General features: G+C 58.4%; 2 protein-coding genes across 7 annotated transcripts; one reads left to right on the top strand and one right to left on the bottom strand.

Moving 5' to 3' along the window:
- Positions 1–427: 427 nt before the first annotated feature.
- On the bottom strand, positions 428–8,467 carry GUK1 (guanylate kinase 1). 6 transcript variants are annotated; one of them, XM_084885198.1, is made up of 8 exons: positions 8,312–8,467; positions 2,843–2,956; positions 2,586–2,627; positions 1,918–2,014; positions 1,097–1,235; positions 928–1,021; positions 727–812; positions 428–626 (listed from the first exon to the last, which is right to left on the bottom strand). In XM_084885198.1, the coding sequence occupies exons 1-8, from the start codon at positions 8,388–8,390 to the stop codon at positions 591–593; spliced, it is 687 nt and encodes a 228-aa protein (XP_084741324.1). In that variant the 5' UTR covers positions 8,391–8,467; the 3' UTR covers positions 428–590. The 6 variants fall into 6 exon arrangements, with proteins under 6 accessions (XP_084741324.1, XP_084741325.1, XP_084741329.1 ...); XM_084885199.1 differs by having other exon boundaries at positions 928–1,012; XM_084885203.1 differs by having other exon boundaries at positions 928–1,012; positions 8,188–8,425.
- Positions 8,460–12,229, top strand: MRPL55 (mitochondrial ribosomal protein L55). The gene is made up of 4 exons (XM_084885205.1): positions 8,460–8,581; positions 9,437–9,506; positions 11,548–11,749; positions 11,993–12,229. The coding sequence occupies exons 2-4, from the start codon at positions 9,481–9,483 to the stop codon at positions 12,146–12,148; spliced, it is 384 nt and encodes a 127-aa protein (XP_084741331.1). The 5' UTR covers positions 8,460–8,581; positions 9,437–9,480; the 3' UTR covers positions 12,149–12,229.
- Positions 12,230–15,816: the final 3,587 nt, after the last annotated feature.

Raw genomic sequence — 15,816 nt, 5'->3', positions numbered from 1 at the left:
ATCCAGCCCCTGTATTCTCAGCCCCATCACCACCCTCACCTGGTTCAGGGACCAAGGGGGGCAGCTGGGGCCTTCTCCTCCCAGCCTCATTGTCTTGGGGAGTCAGTGAAAGAGGTGTGTGCTGCGTCAGCATCATCCTTCCTGCCTCGGGGCAGAAAGCAGCCCAGCCTTGGGGACCCCCTAGTGCCCCTGGGCAGGGCACCCCTGCTGGTCTCCGGGGTGCGAAGCTGGGCATGTGGAGAGCCTGGGGAAGTAGTGTGCCATCGGGGAGCAGCCCCACCGGCCCATACCCAGAGTAGCCAATATGAGGTAGAACCTGCTGCCAGCAGCCCTCTTAGGGCTGGCTGCTTAGGAGGGGGCTGCCGGAGTGGGGGTCCAGCATGAAGGATGCAGGGCCAGGGCGGCAATCATGGACTCAAGGACACTCTAACTAGCAGCTCTTTATTAGGATGCGGGCCCAGGTCCCACAGGAGAGTGGGACTGATCAGGGGCACCCAGAAGAAGGCTGGCAGAGCCAACCTTGTCAGGGGCACCCTGGCCACTGGGGTGGGTTCAGGGTCCTGTCCAGGGAGGACACAGCGTGGGCATCCTCAGGAGCAGCCAGTCCCTTGGGCCTTCTTGATTTCCTGCAGGAGAGAAAGAGGGGCTTGCCCTGGAGCCCAAGTCCGCTGTCCCAAGCCCTTTACTGCAGCGACAGAGATCCAGTCCTGCCCCCGGCAGACCCACCTCCGAGAGTGCCTCCTTCAGGATCCAGTAGGCCTTGTCCAGGTTGTCGTTGACAATGATCAGGTCAAACAGACCGGGCTCCTTGCCTGAGATGCGGGGGAGGGTCAGTGAGGGGAGGGGCTGTGGGCCTGCCTCCCACCTCCGGCAGATGAGTTGTCTCAATTGGGGAGGGTGGGGGACACTGGCTGCACCCACACTCACTGCTTTCCATGTCGGCCTGGGCAGCGAGCAACCGCTTGGCCAGGCTCTCCTCTGTCTCCGTGTTCCGCTGCCGCAACCTCTGTTCCTGAGGTGCCTAAGGAGGGTCAGAGCCTGCAGGGCCGCCTTAGCCCCTCCTCCACCCCTCCCGGGCCTGGCTCCCCACCCCCACCAGGACTTCCAGCGAGGGTGGCTGCACAAAGATGTAGATGGGCCGCAGGTCGGTCTTCTTTAAGTTCCGCACGCCCTGGAGGTCCACATCCAGCACGCAGATCCGGTTCATGGCCTGCACCACCCGCACAGCCGCTTTGCTGGGGAGGCAGGAGGGGGCCGTTCAGCAGGGACCCAGACCATCTCCACTGCCGTCCCCTGGGGTTCTGCCTCCCCATCCCCTGTCTGGGAGCCTGCAGGGGCCATCCTGACTCCAGCATCTGCTCCCCTTTCCGGAAGCACTCCCTCAGAAACCCTGCCACACTGGGCCACCTGCTAGGCTGGGGGCAGCAGTGGGAGGGGCAGGAAGGCCCTGGCCTCATCACTGGGCTCAGGGCTCCTGGGTGCCCACCATCTAAGGGTAACAGCAGCCCCAGTGTGACCCCCTTCGGGGGCCAACTGCCCCCACCAGCTGCACCTGGGGTGGAGCATGACGGTCACAGGGGGCTCAGGTACAGGCTGTGCATAGCAAGCCTGGACCCGCCTGGGCAATGCTGCTGCTCTGGGTGTGTGGGAGGCAGGCAGCTGTTGCTGGGCTGGGGACTCCCCCAGGCTGCCCTAATTGCTGAGGAAAGAGGGGGGCTGAAGAGTCTTCACTGCACACCAGCCCATCACTTGGCTTCCCGTTCCCACAGGGGCCTGGCCAGGTGGGGCGGGGAGGGGACAGAAGGGGGCGGCCTGGATAGCTCAGGCTTCTCTTCGATCTTGATCCCTGGATCAAGCCCTTGCCAGAGCTGCACCTCTAGGTCCCCGGCGGGTTGGAGGTTGCTGAAGGTGACTCACCTAGTCCCGTAGAGGTTCCCCGAGAACTCGGCGTGCTCGATGAAGTCCCCGGCAGCGATGTCCCGCTGCATCACCTCCCTGGTCACAAAGTAGTAATCTACAAGAGCAGGAGCTGGTGGACTGTCCGCAGCCGGCCACAAATGCCCAAGCAATCACTGGGCAGAACCAGCTGTCTGGGCCGGTCTGCCCTCTGTCCACCCACACCTGGAGTGCTCCAGCCACTGGGCAGGGAGATATCCGAGGAAGGGACAGACACCACCTCTCACACCGTCCTCACTGAGGGGCCTGGTGACTACCAACTCAGTGGGGGAGGTTGGGGGAACTTCAGTGCTCTGCCTCAGGAAGATACAAACACACTACTAAGGCTGTGATGTCAGAGAGCCCTGAAGGGTGTGCATGGCTGACCCCAGCTATGCTGCCATGTGCAATGCAGTGCACAAGCAGGGATCAGTACCCCACCACTGCCTGGTGTTGGGGTCAGAGCCCTGCCGTGGACAGCTGGTGTCAGCATGAGATTTAATGCCTATTATCCAACTAGGCCTGCCCACCCACCCATCATATGGGGAAATGAGGCCTCATGTGTCACCCTGACAAGTGTGTGTGAGTGTGTGTGTGGAGGGGGCGCCCCCAGACCTGCACCGGGGCACTGAGTAGCAGGGCCAGCTTACCTTTGCCATTCTCCTCTCCGGGCCTCGGGTCCCTCGTGGTGTCTAGGAACAAGCATCTGTGACCGTCTGGAACACCCGGAGCCCACACATCCCATCCCAGGCCTTCCCGAAGGGCCCGTACAGCCCGTGTGAGGGACTTCAGGGGGGTCAGCAGTATGGGCACATCCCGTGTGAGAGCGGGTTCTTGGGGGTGTTAGCAGTGTGGGCAAGTCCCCATATCTGTGGATCACAGGGCCCCCCAAGCCCTAGGGCCTCACGGGACACGCTGAATCCGAAGATGCTGTTGTGCTCCTGCATAAGTCTCTTGAGCAGGGTGCTCTTTCCGGCCCCAGAAGGTCCACTCAGGACAACAGGCCTTGGTCCTGACATCCCTGTGGGTGAGGGAGCACACATCAGCAGGCCTGAGGGACCCCAGTGAGTGGGATAGCTGTAGTCACAACCCCTCCACCCCAACTCTCCCCAGGAATCTGAGCTGAGGGCCACACTCAAACCTTGGCTGCACCTCCTCGATGGGTGGGCTACCTGGTACCACAAACACATGACCTCCCCAGCGGTGCCCTCCCACCCCCCTGTGGAGCCTGGACTTCTGCTCCTGGGAGAGGCACATCTGGGACCCCACCCCCGCATTTCCGAGGCGCCATGGCCTAGAGGTGGCCACGGTTAACAAACCCTGTTCTTGGAACTTCCATCCGGAAGTGAGGGGCCGATCCAGAGGACCACAGCCTCCTAGCCTCCCCTCCTCTCGAATACCCTCCCTCCCTGCCAACAGCACAGGCTCAGACACCTGCCACAGATGGGAGTGGGTGAGGCAGGGGTTTAGGAAAGCATCAACCCTGACAGCTCTGCGCCCGCCTGACACCTCACACCCCTCCCCAGAACAGGACCTATTTCCTGGGCGGGCGAGGCCCTCTCTGTCAGCCTGAGCTGCTCCGATTAAGCTGGGAGGAGTGGGTAATCCCAGCCTGCTCTGACCTCTCAGCACTGAACTCCTCCCAGGGCGATCAGCCCCGCCCACTCGGCGCCTTTGGGGAGAGGAGGCTGCTTCCGGCCCTTCAGTAGTGGCTACCCACCCAGCCACGTGAGCCTGAAGGTAGAGCGCCAGGAGCAAGTGTGCCTGCCTCAGAGGGAAACCCCGAGGGGCATGTGGGAACTGGAACGGCTCCCTAGGCAGGCCTGGCCCTGCTGGCTGTCTGGGGGCCCTCTGATAAGGCGTGGAACCTCCAAGGTGCAATCAGTGGCCAGCAGAGCGGCAATCAGGCCCAGGAGGGAAGGCCACCTGGCTCAGGGACGCCCTGTGGCCCATCTCCAGCAGGGCCCCAACCGGGCACTGCTTTCCTAATCCACAATGTAGGCCAGCCGGGTAATCTGGCTTAAGCACTGCTATTCTGGGCAATCACACCACACACATTACAAAAAGCACCCTGTTTCTATCTAGAGAAAATCCCAGCGGACTCCTGGCTTCTCTCTGGCATCCCCGCTTTCCCCCCAAATACATGCCACCTACACAGCTGCACACACGTGTGCTGGCTCTAAGCGTGTGGCCATTACAAAGTGCAGCCCTGGCTCTCCCTGGAGGCCTGGTGCACAAGAGGTCTCACCCTCATGGCGACCTTCACAAAGCCCTGTCCTGTGCAGGAAGGATGTCCCAGTGGCAGCCCAGCCTACTCCCTGGATCTGTCCTGACTTCCTAGGTACTGGGTGACTGGGGAGGGGAGTGGAGGGAGACACCTAGCAAGGCAGTGGAGGGGCTGGGTGCCACCAGGTCCCGTGAGGGAGTGAGGGCTGGGGTCTGGCGCCCACACTGCCCAGCCTCTCCGGCGGGCAGCTGAGGTTGTCAGTGGCCTAAACTCTTGGACTGCGGCTGTTTGGTGCTACAGGAACATTAGTTCTTCCAGGGCAGGAGCAGCCCCAAGTGGACACATGGTAATGGCCACAGCGATGGACCAGGAGGCCTGCCGGAGCCTTGATCACAGTGGCAAGCCCTCAACCCAGTGGGCACTCATCCCCAGCACCCAATTTGGGGAGTCTACCTCCAGGGAGAGGAGGACCCAAAGGCACCCTTACCCTCCTGTTAGGGACTTGGGAGGTGCCCCTTAGGGAGGTTGGGAGCACTGAGAAGGGAGGGAGGCCCACTGCCTGTTTGCACAGAAGCGCCTCAGGGGTGCTCTGCTTTCTGTCATGTGTCTGCCATGGGCGAGTGCCCTACTCATACCCCCACAACCCCGAGGGGCACCCTCCAGCCTCCAACTGCAACCTGGTCAGCAAGACCCAGGGCTTTCTCCAACATGCTTCCTCAGCTGCGTTCCCCACGCCTGCAGTAGGCCACGCCTCCTGACAGTTCTGACACCTGGAGACTGCAAACCTGCACAGGACTAGCCTGGACCAAACATCACACACAGGGCATGTGGCACACGACCTGCTTATCACTCACATCCAAACGCTGGTTTCTATTGGGCGCCCTCCACCCCGTGGTGGGACACTGGGCAGGGGAGCCTGTCCCACTGAGCGGCACTCCCAGGCTCACCACCTACCTGCACTGGGCCAGCAGTCAGCAGGGGGTGCGTCCGCACAGGACTGGCCGGCAGCTGCAAAGCTCACCCCCTGCCTGACTGAATCACTGCAACCCTCAGCCTCTCCTGAGCCCCCACCGACATCAAGCCCAAGCGCCATGTGCCCAGTGCAGCCACTACCTGTCCCACTCTGTAGTCTCATGGTGGTGGAGTCCAGCCTGCTCAGCCTGGCTAAAGGCATGTGTGCTGAGTCTTACCCCGAGGGGCCCACACAAACCACACAGGGATGGCCTGGCCCTGGACAGCCGAGGGGACAGGGCTCTGTCCAAGAAACACGCGGCAGAGCACTCAGTAAAGCCACCTTCCACAGAACACCCAGCACGGGACACCCAGCTTTGGCCCTGAGTACCCGGAGATTGACTTTGGCCCCAGGGCCTGCAGAACCAACCAACCGAAAGGTGTACCTCAGAGGAGTCATCTCCTAGGCAGAGCCCTCTAGCTGGGGTATTCTGTGTTCTCCATTTCTCGACTATCCCACAATCCCAAACCTAGTGGCCTGGCAAGAAATGGCAAAGCTCACAGGACTGCACTAAAAACCCAGATGCAAGCATGTGCATTCGGAATGCTCTCCGACAGCACCCAGTGCAGCACCCAGCGCAGCACCCAGCGCAGCACCCAGCGCAGCACCCAGCGCAGCCAGGCAGCCTTCTTCCAGAGGCACAGGGGATCCTCCTCTTTCCAGCTTCCCCTTCCTCCCGCTCTGTCCCAAGAGCAGGACACTGTCACCACCCCGCTTTCCTCCCACTCCCCCACAAGACACCAGGTAAGGCATGGCCTCTGAGAACATGGAAAGTCAAACCCTGCCAGCAACAAGCCACAGACCGGACAGAATCTGGCTCAGGACAGCAGGCCACGTCCCACCCCCGAGAGAGACACATCCTGGCCAAACCGCTCAGCCGTTGGGAACTTGGGTTGCAATGGGGCAGCCACAAAGCGCCAGCCATTACTCACTTCTCCCCACAGCGGGGTAGGAACCATTCCTCTCATAAAAGAAAGCTGGCCCCCCAAAAGCACGAGTAAGAGCCACAGAGTCCGTGCAGGACTTGGGCCTGTCGGTGCTGCATGGCATGTCAGGGTCTCTTTCCATAAAGGAGAAGAACCAGCATTCAGTCTTGTACCAAATCCCAATTCTGCATCACAGACAGAGGGCAGAGGAGGCACAAGAGGGGAAGGGTCCCAGGCAAGCGAGTTACAAAGCAGGAAGGGCAGAGGCACCAGAGTCAGCCTTGCTCTCAGAGAAGAAACCGAAACCCTCAAGTGCAGAGTCAGCTGGAACTGGGGGGAGGGGGGAGAGGCCTGGCACATGGGAGGGAGCAAGGACCTGGGGCCGACTACCCAAGTGCCTGCCCCCCTTCCAGTGCTCCCAGGGGCTCACCCTCATCACTGACATTCACTGCTGGGGGGCTGGAGTCACCGCTTTCCACCCCAAACACACCACAACACCCTCTTCATTTCTGCTCTTCCGCAGAGCAACTGAACATGTTTTTCAGGCTGTGGTGAACATGCTACAAAAAACCGAAGTTTACTGTCTAGGTGGCTGAATAGAAAAGTAGTGACTGTATCGCTATAACTCCCAGAATCTGCTACTCAAGAGAATAACCGAGCCCTGGCGGGTTTGGTTCAGTGGACAGAGCATCAGTCTGCAGACTGAAGGGTCCCGGGTTCGATTCTGGTCAAGGGCACAGGCCCAGGTTGCCAGCCAGATTCCCAGTAGGGGGCATGTAGGAGGCAGCCAATCAATGGCATTTCTCTCTCTCTCTCCCTCTCTGAAATCAATAAAAAAATATTTTTAAAAAATTGTAAACCTACTTAAAGAAGAAGAATAGAGAATAACTGATATCACCCATCCCAGTCAAAGACCAAGGGCCAGATCTACGTGACCAGGATCTAAACAAAGTCCAAGCACACTGCACCGGTCACAGGTGTGGCCCTGACCTGCGCATAAGCGAGTGTGGTGTTGCAGGCAGTTGCGTGGCATTCTATGAGCATTCACAGAGTGGGAACTCACATAGCAGGAAATTAAGCTTGTTAGCGGTAAGACAGGAAACCCCACCCCTCCCGGGTCCCTCCTGAGTGGAGAGAGAGGTTTTCCTGCATTCTTCACAGCAAGTGATGACGGGGAAGATCTAAGAGTGACAGAAAGCCCAGAAAAGCCTGCAGGCATGCTGCCTGGGGGACTCACAAGAGGCCAAGTCCTGGTTCCCCTCTTCCTGTCCCTGTGGGCCCCACCTCTACTGGCCAGCTGTCACCTCAGCTCACTGCTTCCCTTTTCCCAAGTGGAGGACAACAGTGATAACAAGTGAGGTGACCCCCTCATTGCTCCTCCCCAGACCAGCACCTGGATGAACTAGATTCATTCCCTCTCTGTTCCCAAAAGAAAGTCTAAGAACAGCAGACAGCCAGCTCCAGCAATCTGGACTTGGTCTCTGGGACTGAGAGAAGCTGAACATCAATTACCACATCCACAAGTCAGGCATGCCCGCCCCCAAGAACCTGCTCTCGGTGGTGTATCTGTATCTGCCCGCAGTCGTGGGCCTTGGAAAAGGCCTGGGGGCCCCACAAGCTGGCAGGGACCGTGGGGATAAGCCATACCAGGTTCCTCAGGCGCCACGTGATGGCCCCTGCTCTCCCAGGGTTTCCGGCTCTGCTGAGTGCCCACCCTGGAGGAGTGTCAGCCTGCTTCCCCTCTCTGCCCCTCCGAGTCCTTCATGAAGCCCCAGGCTGCAGGGGTTTCACCAGCTGCCTGGAGCTTTCCGCGCCAGAATTTCCTCCTACGTTCTGAGAACTGGCACAGGGGAACCGGCTTTTAATGCATCTCCACCAAAAGCCAACTTGAACACCCAGACACACAGGACACAACTTCAAAACGATCCTAAACCAAGTCAATTCCCCTCCAGGAGAATCCGCATTACCCAGTCCTCGTGCCCCCTCTTCGCTCGCTAGGACCCGCGACCAGCCAGTCCTGGGAACTGCTGCGGACGGGGTGGCGGTGGGAGTTCCGGCGGCTCCCCGCCCCCGGGCCCCTCACGCACCCGGGAGCACGCGGGCGGCCGCGTCCTGGTGCGGGGAGAGCGGGACGCGAGCGGCTCCTCCTGTGCGTTCCGCGGCGGCACAGGAAGGAGCCCCGGGGCCCGCGCGCGCTCAGACGCAACTCACCGTGCGCGAGGGTGCGGCCCAGGGCGGCCGCCGCCAGCCCCGCCAGCCCCGCCAGCCCCGCCAGCGGGCGCCGCAGCATAAGGAGCCCCGGCGCCACCCTCCGAGACGCGCGTCGCCGCGCCGCGCCGGCCCACTTCCGCTCGCGGGTTACGTCAGCGCCGCGCCCCGAGGGCTGTGCGTCAGCGCCGCGCGACGGGGGCTCGCGGTGGCGGCGTGGCTGCTGCGCCGCGGCGGGGCTGGTGTGGGTGCCGCGTTGCGTGAGGGCGGCAGGTAGGTGCGGCGTCGTGCGGCGGGGACGGCTTCCCCACGGGCGGTTCGGGTCCCGCCGCGTCCTCTGGGGCAGCTCACAGCGTTTGCGTGACCCGCGGGGTCGCCGCGGACGGCAGGAGGCCCGCAGTGCCTGCGCTGACCGATAGGGGACAGTGAGACCAACCCGCACCTCTCGCCCCGGCCTTGGGGTCTGAATGCGACCTCCGCACAGAGTAAGGGCTTAGTAAGGGTGACCCTTGGCCTCGGCTCCTGCCACGTGCCACAAGGGTCCTCACCTTGCTGAATTGTGAGAATTAAATGACCTTGGAGAACAAGGTGTGAGCCAACCAGTTTCTGTTGCACTCCATGCTCAGAGCAGCTTCCTGACTCTAACTCGCCGGAAAGGGCCCGGGCCCTGCCCAGACTTCTGGAGTCCGGCTCTTTGGGAGTAGGACCTGAGCATCTGCTGGTCACAAACCTTCCACGGGTGATTCTAATATCAGGTTAGGGCGAGAGCCTGGCAGTGACCTGGGAATCACACACGGGTTTATAGATGTGATTTGGTTTGTGGCGCTCTTCCTGGCTGGGATTTGGCAAGAATCCATTATGTTGGAAAAGCCTGCCTGTTAGAAATACCTTTCTTGCCTGGCTGGCGTGGCTCAGTGGTTGAGCGTCGACCTATGAACCAGGTCACAGTTCGATTCCTGGTCAGGGTACATGCCTGGTTTGTGGGCTCGATCCCTAGTGGGGGGCGTGCAGGAGGCAGCCAATCAGTGATCATCTCTCATCATTGAAGTTTCTACCTCTTTCTCCCTCTCTCTTCCTCTCTGAAATCAATAAAAACATACTTTAAAATATTTTTTTCTTGCTCACCAGGTCACACACTGGGCCTTCACATGCCACAGTGACCCTCAGGAGGAATGGCAGTCGTGGGCAGCATGCTTGGGTAAGCACCAGCTTCCAGGCTCCTTGTAATTGCTGTCATGGGGTCATCCAAAGGAATATCAACTCTGGAGCTTCAGGCCATGCTGCCATAGGGAAGCCTCCCAGGCTAGTGGTTGCTATTTGGAGAATACACGCAAGCACACACGTGTAGATGCTTTAACAGGGTGTTGAGGGGAGACTGGAAGCCGCTTGTGACTATTTAGCACCAGGCAGTCGTGGTGATCACTTTCCTATTCAGAGCCTGCAATCTATCTCTGCTCTGGGCCCCTGGAGAATACCATGGCTCTCCTGCTGTTCCCACAGGCACTGCCTGCTCCCCTTGCCCCAGTGCCTCCCCCAAATGGGAAGCATGGTGTGGTTAGTGTTGCCAGAGGAGAAAACGAGGGCAGGTTTCTTGTTTCTGTGGAATCTGGGGAGAGGGAAGTGACACTTGAAGTCTGAGTCAGTGTGAACATGGGGAAGGAACCTTTCCCTGGAGGGCCCTCGTCCTGGGAAAGGTTCATGCGGGAACCACTGCTAGAGTGGGAGAACACCAACATTCTCCTCAAGGATTGGCTTCATCCCTCCCAGAACCCTCCCCAACCCCCTGGGCTCCCTGGCACTGACTGCAGGCTCTGCTGGTGCTGGTGCTCCCCCACCATCTCCTTTCTCCTGTCTTACCCTTCTGAAGGCAGGGGCTGGATTCATTTGGCCAAAATTCACTGAGTGCTCAGCTAATGGTCTAGGACCATGGTCGGCTAACTGTGGTTCATGAGCCACATGGGGCTCTTTGGCTCCTTAGGTGTGGCTCTTACACAAAATACCTGGGCCAGTCTATTTTGAAGAAGGTGGTGTTAGAAGTTTAAGTTTAAAAAATTTGGCTCTCAAATTTCAATCGTTGTCCTGTTGCTATTTTTTTTTTTTTTAGAGTTTCCAGAGAGCTGGAGATACACATATGTGTGTGTGTGTGTGTATTTTAATATATTAAATATATTTTATTGATTTTTAACAGAGAGAAAGGGAGAAGATAGAGAGCTAGAAACGTTGAGGAGAGAGAAACATTGACCAGCTGCCTCTTACACACACCCTACCGGGGATGTGCCCGCAACCAATGTACATGCCCCTGACTGGAATCGAACCTGGGACCTTTCAGTCTGCAGACGGACGCTCTATCACTGAGCCAAACCAGTTTAGGCTGTACTGTTGATATTTGGCTCTGTTGACTAATGAGTTCTCGACCACTGGTCTAGGACTTAGCAGTCAATAAGTTCTGGTTCTTGCCCCCAGGCCATCAGAGTCTAGCAGAAGAGATGGGCCATCAGCCCTGGGTGTCAGCTGGGAGGTGCAGGAGGTGGGTCTGAATTCAAATTTGCATGAAAGCCAGGTTGTAGGGGACTTAGGGGGCCACATGGCAAGGCCCCAAGTCGGTGAGAGATGAGGCAGAGCAGGGCCTTGCCTCAGAGTATTTTTTCCCGTGTGGAGGTTTTGAGTGTATGCCATGTTCAGAAAGTGGCCTCCACGGGTCTTGGTGGGCTCAGGCTGCCCCACAGAATGCAACAGACCAGGCAGCTTTATTTCCCACAATACTGGAGATGTTCTTCTTGGTTCAGATGGCCACCTTCTCCATGTCTTCACAGGGCATAGAGAAAGCCAGTTCTCATCCCTTCTTATAAGGGCACCATTCCTACTGTAAGGGACCTACCCTCATGAACTCTTGTAACCCTGCTTTTGAAGCTTCTTATTGGGGGTTAGGGCTTCAACATAAGAATTTGGTGATACAAACATTCAGTTCACAACACCAAGTCTGTGTTCCCCTAAAAGGCAGTTTCCTTGTCCATGGTTGCAGACATCTAGAAACTGCTATCCTAAGTCTCCTGTCCTCAGCAGTCTGAAAGTCTCTGTGCTCTCCCTCCTTGGCCTCTTCCCAGACAAGGGGCAGAATGTGCTTTGACCATATCCCAAACCTAGGAGATCCCTGTGGGCACCCACAGGAACTGGCCGATTGGGGCTTAGGGGACACTCTGGTCCCAGCACCTGCCACTGACCAACATCTGTGTCTGCAGCCTGGTGCGGCAGCATGTGGTGATGGGGGCCCCCTGTGTGGGTCGCTGCCTGCACATATCTTCGTGTCGAGCTGACAGCAGCAGAGCTTCGCTCACTCGTGTGCACAGACAGGCCTATGCACGCTTCTACCCCATGCTCCTGGTCAAGCAGGATGGCTCCACCATTCACATCCGATACCGGGAGCCCCGGCGAGTTCTGGCGGTAAGCTTCCTTCCCGGGGTGCAGGTCTAGGCTGGACTGGGGGGAGGAGGGCAAGTCATGGAACCCACCCCACACACCAAGATCAAACAGCAGCAACAGGCCATGTGTAAAACAAATAAAAAAACACTTCCTGGGTAGACAAGCAGAAATTTATTTAAAGAGGAGAAGCTTTGAAGGGAGAGGAGTGGCTACACTTTCTAGTCCCTTCCAGTGAATGAGCGCGTGCCTTCCCTTCCTCTACAGATGCCTGTGGACCTGGATGCCCTGTCCCCAGAGGAGAGGCGGGCACGGTTCCGCAAACGTGAGGCCCAGCTCCGAGGGAAGAAGGAGGAGGAGGAGCCAGAGCTCCCTGACAGCTTTGACCTAGAGCGGTACAAGCAGTTTTGGACCAAGAAGTGATCATGCCCACAAGCTGCCCTGCCTCAGGATGCTGTAGAAGGGGAGGGCATTCATCTTTAAATGGAGTGTCAGGATTTTAAATCCAGCTTGTCTTCTTTCTTATACACCTGCTGGGCAGGGCTCTCTGTGACTGAGCCCATTGGAGGGATCAGTTGGGTCAAATTGTGGTTTTAGGAGGAGGTTCAAAGGGCACATGAGCTGTTGACAGAAGTCAACGGTGTTCTTCCCACTGCAGGAAATGCCTGCTACTGTCCAGCCACTCTTCAGCTCCGGAGCCTGCTCTGCCAGCACTGCCTGCGCCTCAGTACCAGGGGCTCTCCCGGGAAGCACAACATGGGGAGTGGGTGGGATCCAAGGATGGTAGCACCTAGCCTGCAGCTGGCATACTCTGCCCCTCTCTGATGCCCCCCAGCCCCACCCCGACAGTGGGAAAGTGCTATCTGAGAGGGGATAAGCAGAGCAGCCAGGTCCATTGCTAACTTTTTAAATCTTAGCAGAGCTCTGGTGAGCTGCCACCTTTTGCCCTTTCCTGCAAGACCTGAGTGAGCAATTACCCACTTTTACACAAGCAGCTAACCAGGCCCAGGCATGGGGCTACACCTTGTCCTGTCCTGGAGGTTGATCATGGGACCCTGGCTCTGAGGCTCTTTTTCCTAAACCTGAGGGCCCATGGTAGAACACTGACAAACAGCTAGACAATGGGGATGGCGTTCCGGCCATGGCCAGGGAGGCAGAAGCCTGTGGGAAGTGACCCTGCTCACACAGAAGGATGCTAGGCTGAGCACCCACCTTGGATGGACTCACATCTTTCAATCCTGCCCACTGAGCGTGCAGCCAGTTGTAGCTCCCTCCACGATCTGCCAATCCTCTGGCCTGCTCAGGAACACTCCTGCCTGGGCAGCCTCCCTGGACCCTTCATCCCTTCAGCTGCTGCTCCAGCTTACCGCTTACTACTCACCTCAGGGAGACACCTAGCAAGTGTCTCTACTCACTGTTCAGGGCCAAATTGTTCCTGACACTTGGAGATGGTAAGACATACTGACTAGGGTAGGGCTGTGCCTGAGGGTGCAGTGGGGGGAAGAGGCTAAGTGTTGCACGGAAAAGTGGATTTGTGCCAGGAGCAGGGTAGGGGTCAGTGCTGGGAAGTTACTAAGAGTACTTACCTAATGGGTGTTCTGGTTAAATCCATCTAGCAGGATTGCTACTGAAGGCAAGCAGGCGATCAGACTTCCACTGGGAATGAGGAACCAAACTAGATATGGAAGGTGGGGGATCTTGCCAGAACTGGAGGTGTAAAGATGGACCTAGAGGCCCAATGCCTGGTGGGAGAGCTCTGAGGAGCCTGAGGGGTTAAGCAGTCTCATCTGCACTCTCCATTAGGGTGGCGGCGGCGGCGGCGGCGGCGGCGGCGGCGGCGGCGGCGGGGTACTCTATAGCCCCTCAGCTCCTTCCATGCCTCTTCTCGCCCTCCTTATCCAGTCAACTCGCTCTAAGATGCCATCAATGCTGATTACCCCCAATATCCAGAGTACAGATGGTCTTCCCCACGTGGTAATGTGGGTTTGGGAGAGCAGACTTGGAGCTGACCCTGCGCCTCCCCAGCACCTTCCCGCCCTTCGACTGGCATCTAGCCCTTGTCAGACATGGCAGTACCGCCTCTGGACCCACCACAGCTGCCTGTGAGGTCCCATACCTCCCACAAGCTTTCCTACACGGCAGAGCTGCTGTCCCTCACTGGAGGCCCCTGAGCATGTGCAGCCAAGTCTGGGGCTCCCACATGAGGGAATTGGGGCTCAAACCTAGTGGTAGTGTATTACAAGGCTGGGGTTCAAACCCTGTTGAATCCCACTGTGGGAGCTCCCAAGTCCCAAAAAGCTAGTGAGGGAGTCAGAGGTGGGCCAGGGGAGCAGGTAGAGGCCTCTTTGCCCAACTCACTGAGGACTTGCAGGCCACATAAGCAGGGTACACACTAGGGCAGTGTTCTGTAAAAGAACCCACAACCCAGGGGACGCCCTATTACATGTCTGCAGCCACCCTACTGAATGGGCCCTGCATTCATTATTCCATTGTCACTGAGTCGGGTCTGCTACAGGCTGTGGTGACACGTGGGACGCATTTGTCCAATCACCAGCTGGTAGAGCCAGCAACGAGGCAGGAGAGGGCAGAGGTTCTCTGCCGCATTGCATGCCCTGCTGAGACCACAGCTGGGTCCCAGCCGTGGCCGCTCCCTGGTCCCCACAGCTGCAGATATGATGGCTGGAGACTCATGTCCCCAACTTTCCCTCCCAGGCACCTGTCTGTGGGCCCTGGTACACGGCGCTTATCAAGACAGTGACTTTCGGGCGCCGGCCCTGGGTCCTTGCATCGCCACACAATAGGGCTTTTAATAGCAGCTGTCCAGCCACTTGGGTCCAGTTTCTGCCCTTTCTGGGGTTGGGCTAGGGTGGGGCAGCGTTCAGGTGCGTGGGTTCCAAGCCAGAGCCCAGCAGCCATGATGCACGAGGTGGGCACCAAGGCCAGGAAACCCAGAGGCGACAGGCAGCCTGGAACCATGTTTGGTTCCAGCCTATAAGTGGCGTGTGTGTGTGTGTGTGTGTGTGTGTGTGTGTGTGTGTGTATACTTCGTGGGTGAGCCCGAGTGGAGGTCGGGGGTGCGTGCCCACTTGTGGGCCGAGGACTGGCCTGTTCCCACAGACAATTCGCTGATGGCGCAGGTAGGCTGCTGACAGGACCATGACCGCACGTGATAAGCTAAGGGCCAGGCGGACGGCGTCATGCTGCACCGGGAAGGGAGCCTGGGGCGCACTGGGGAGGACGGCAGGGCGGGCTGAGGAAAGGCCCACGGCCTGACACTCACGCAACCTCCACTGTGAAAAAGCAGCCTACCGGCCTGAGCAAGGTGAGGGGCGGCTTCCTTGAGGTGCGAGAGGGAAGGGGTAAACTACACAGTACCATGAGCTCCTGCCAGCTTCCCACGTGACTGTGGACATCTGCAGGTGCAAAGGAAGTGACCGCGGGGGAAAGGGAGAGGACTGGCTTCTGGCCTGGGGAGCTACGGGTGCAGAGTAGGAGCTCTAAGAAGGGCAGGGGGCTCGGCCTTGTCAGCCAGGGCTCTCAGCAGGCCTGCTGACTTCCTCTTCGGCTAAGTGATATTCCCATCTCTGGCCCCTTTTCCTTTTGGGGAGCCCCTGTAAGTTGTGAGCCTGGGCCCACCTGTTGTGGAGGCCACTTGAGGGGTGCAGAAAGAGGTACTATGGCGAATGTGCTGGAAGGGACCATGAAAAGGCCCCACAAAATTTCTGCCTAGATGGGAAGGCCTCTATTGGAGCTGCCCATCATGCCAGTCACTGCTGGCACTGTGTGTCCCCCTCACAGCCCTGAGAATCACAAGAGCAGGAAAAAGAAAAAAAGCACAAGAGAAAAACAGCACAGGACCAAGGTGAGCTTCCTTGATGTCCCTGGCTCCTGCCAAGTAGGAAAAGCAGCTGTGCCTGTGGGGCTGGGCCAGGTGGTAGGCAGTTCCCTCATATACCCCAGGACTTGCCACCACAAGCACTACTCTGACTCCTTGCCCTGTTGTAAGAGAAGGCGAGGGCATGACAGTGACTAAGACCCAGCCCACCAGGACCCTCTCACCCTAGGCAGGCCCTGTCCTCAGTGAAGCCTTT

This window comes from Pipistrellus hanaki, assembly GCF_964339955.1.
Source record: "Pipistrellus hanaki genome assembly, chromosome: 5".
Classification (NCBI taxonomy): Eukaryota; Metazoa; Chordata; class Mammalia; order Chiroptera; family Vespertilionidae; genus Pipistrellus; species Pipistrellus hanaki.
This window is presented reverse-complemented; position numbering and strand designations above follow the sequence as displayed.

Coding starts and splice junctions, on each gene's coding strand:
- GUK1 (XM_084885198.1), bottom strand. CDS start 8,390: ATGCTGCGGCGCCCGCTGGCGGGGCTGGCGGGGCTGGCGGGGCTGGCG. Junction 1,236..1,917: donor GGGAACCTCTACGGGACTAG/GTGAGTCACCTT, acceptor CTGCCTCCCCAG/CAAAGCGGCTGTGCGGGTGG. Junction 813..927: donor CCAGGCCGACATGGAAAGCA/GTGAGTGTGGGT, acceptor CCCGCATCTCAG/GCAAGGAGCCCGGTCTGTTT.
- MRPL55 (XM_084885205.1), top strand. CDS start 9,481: ATGGCAGTCGTGGGCAGCATGCTTGG. Junction 9,507..11,547: donor GTCGTGGGCAGCATGCTTGG/GTAAGCACCAGC, acceptor CTGTGTCTGCAG/CCTGGTGCGGCAGCATGTGG. Junction 11,750..11,992: donor AGCCCCGGCGAGTTCTGGCG/GTAAGCTTCCTT, acceptor CTTCCTCTACAG/ATGCCTGTGGACCTGGATGC.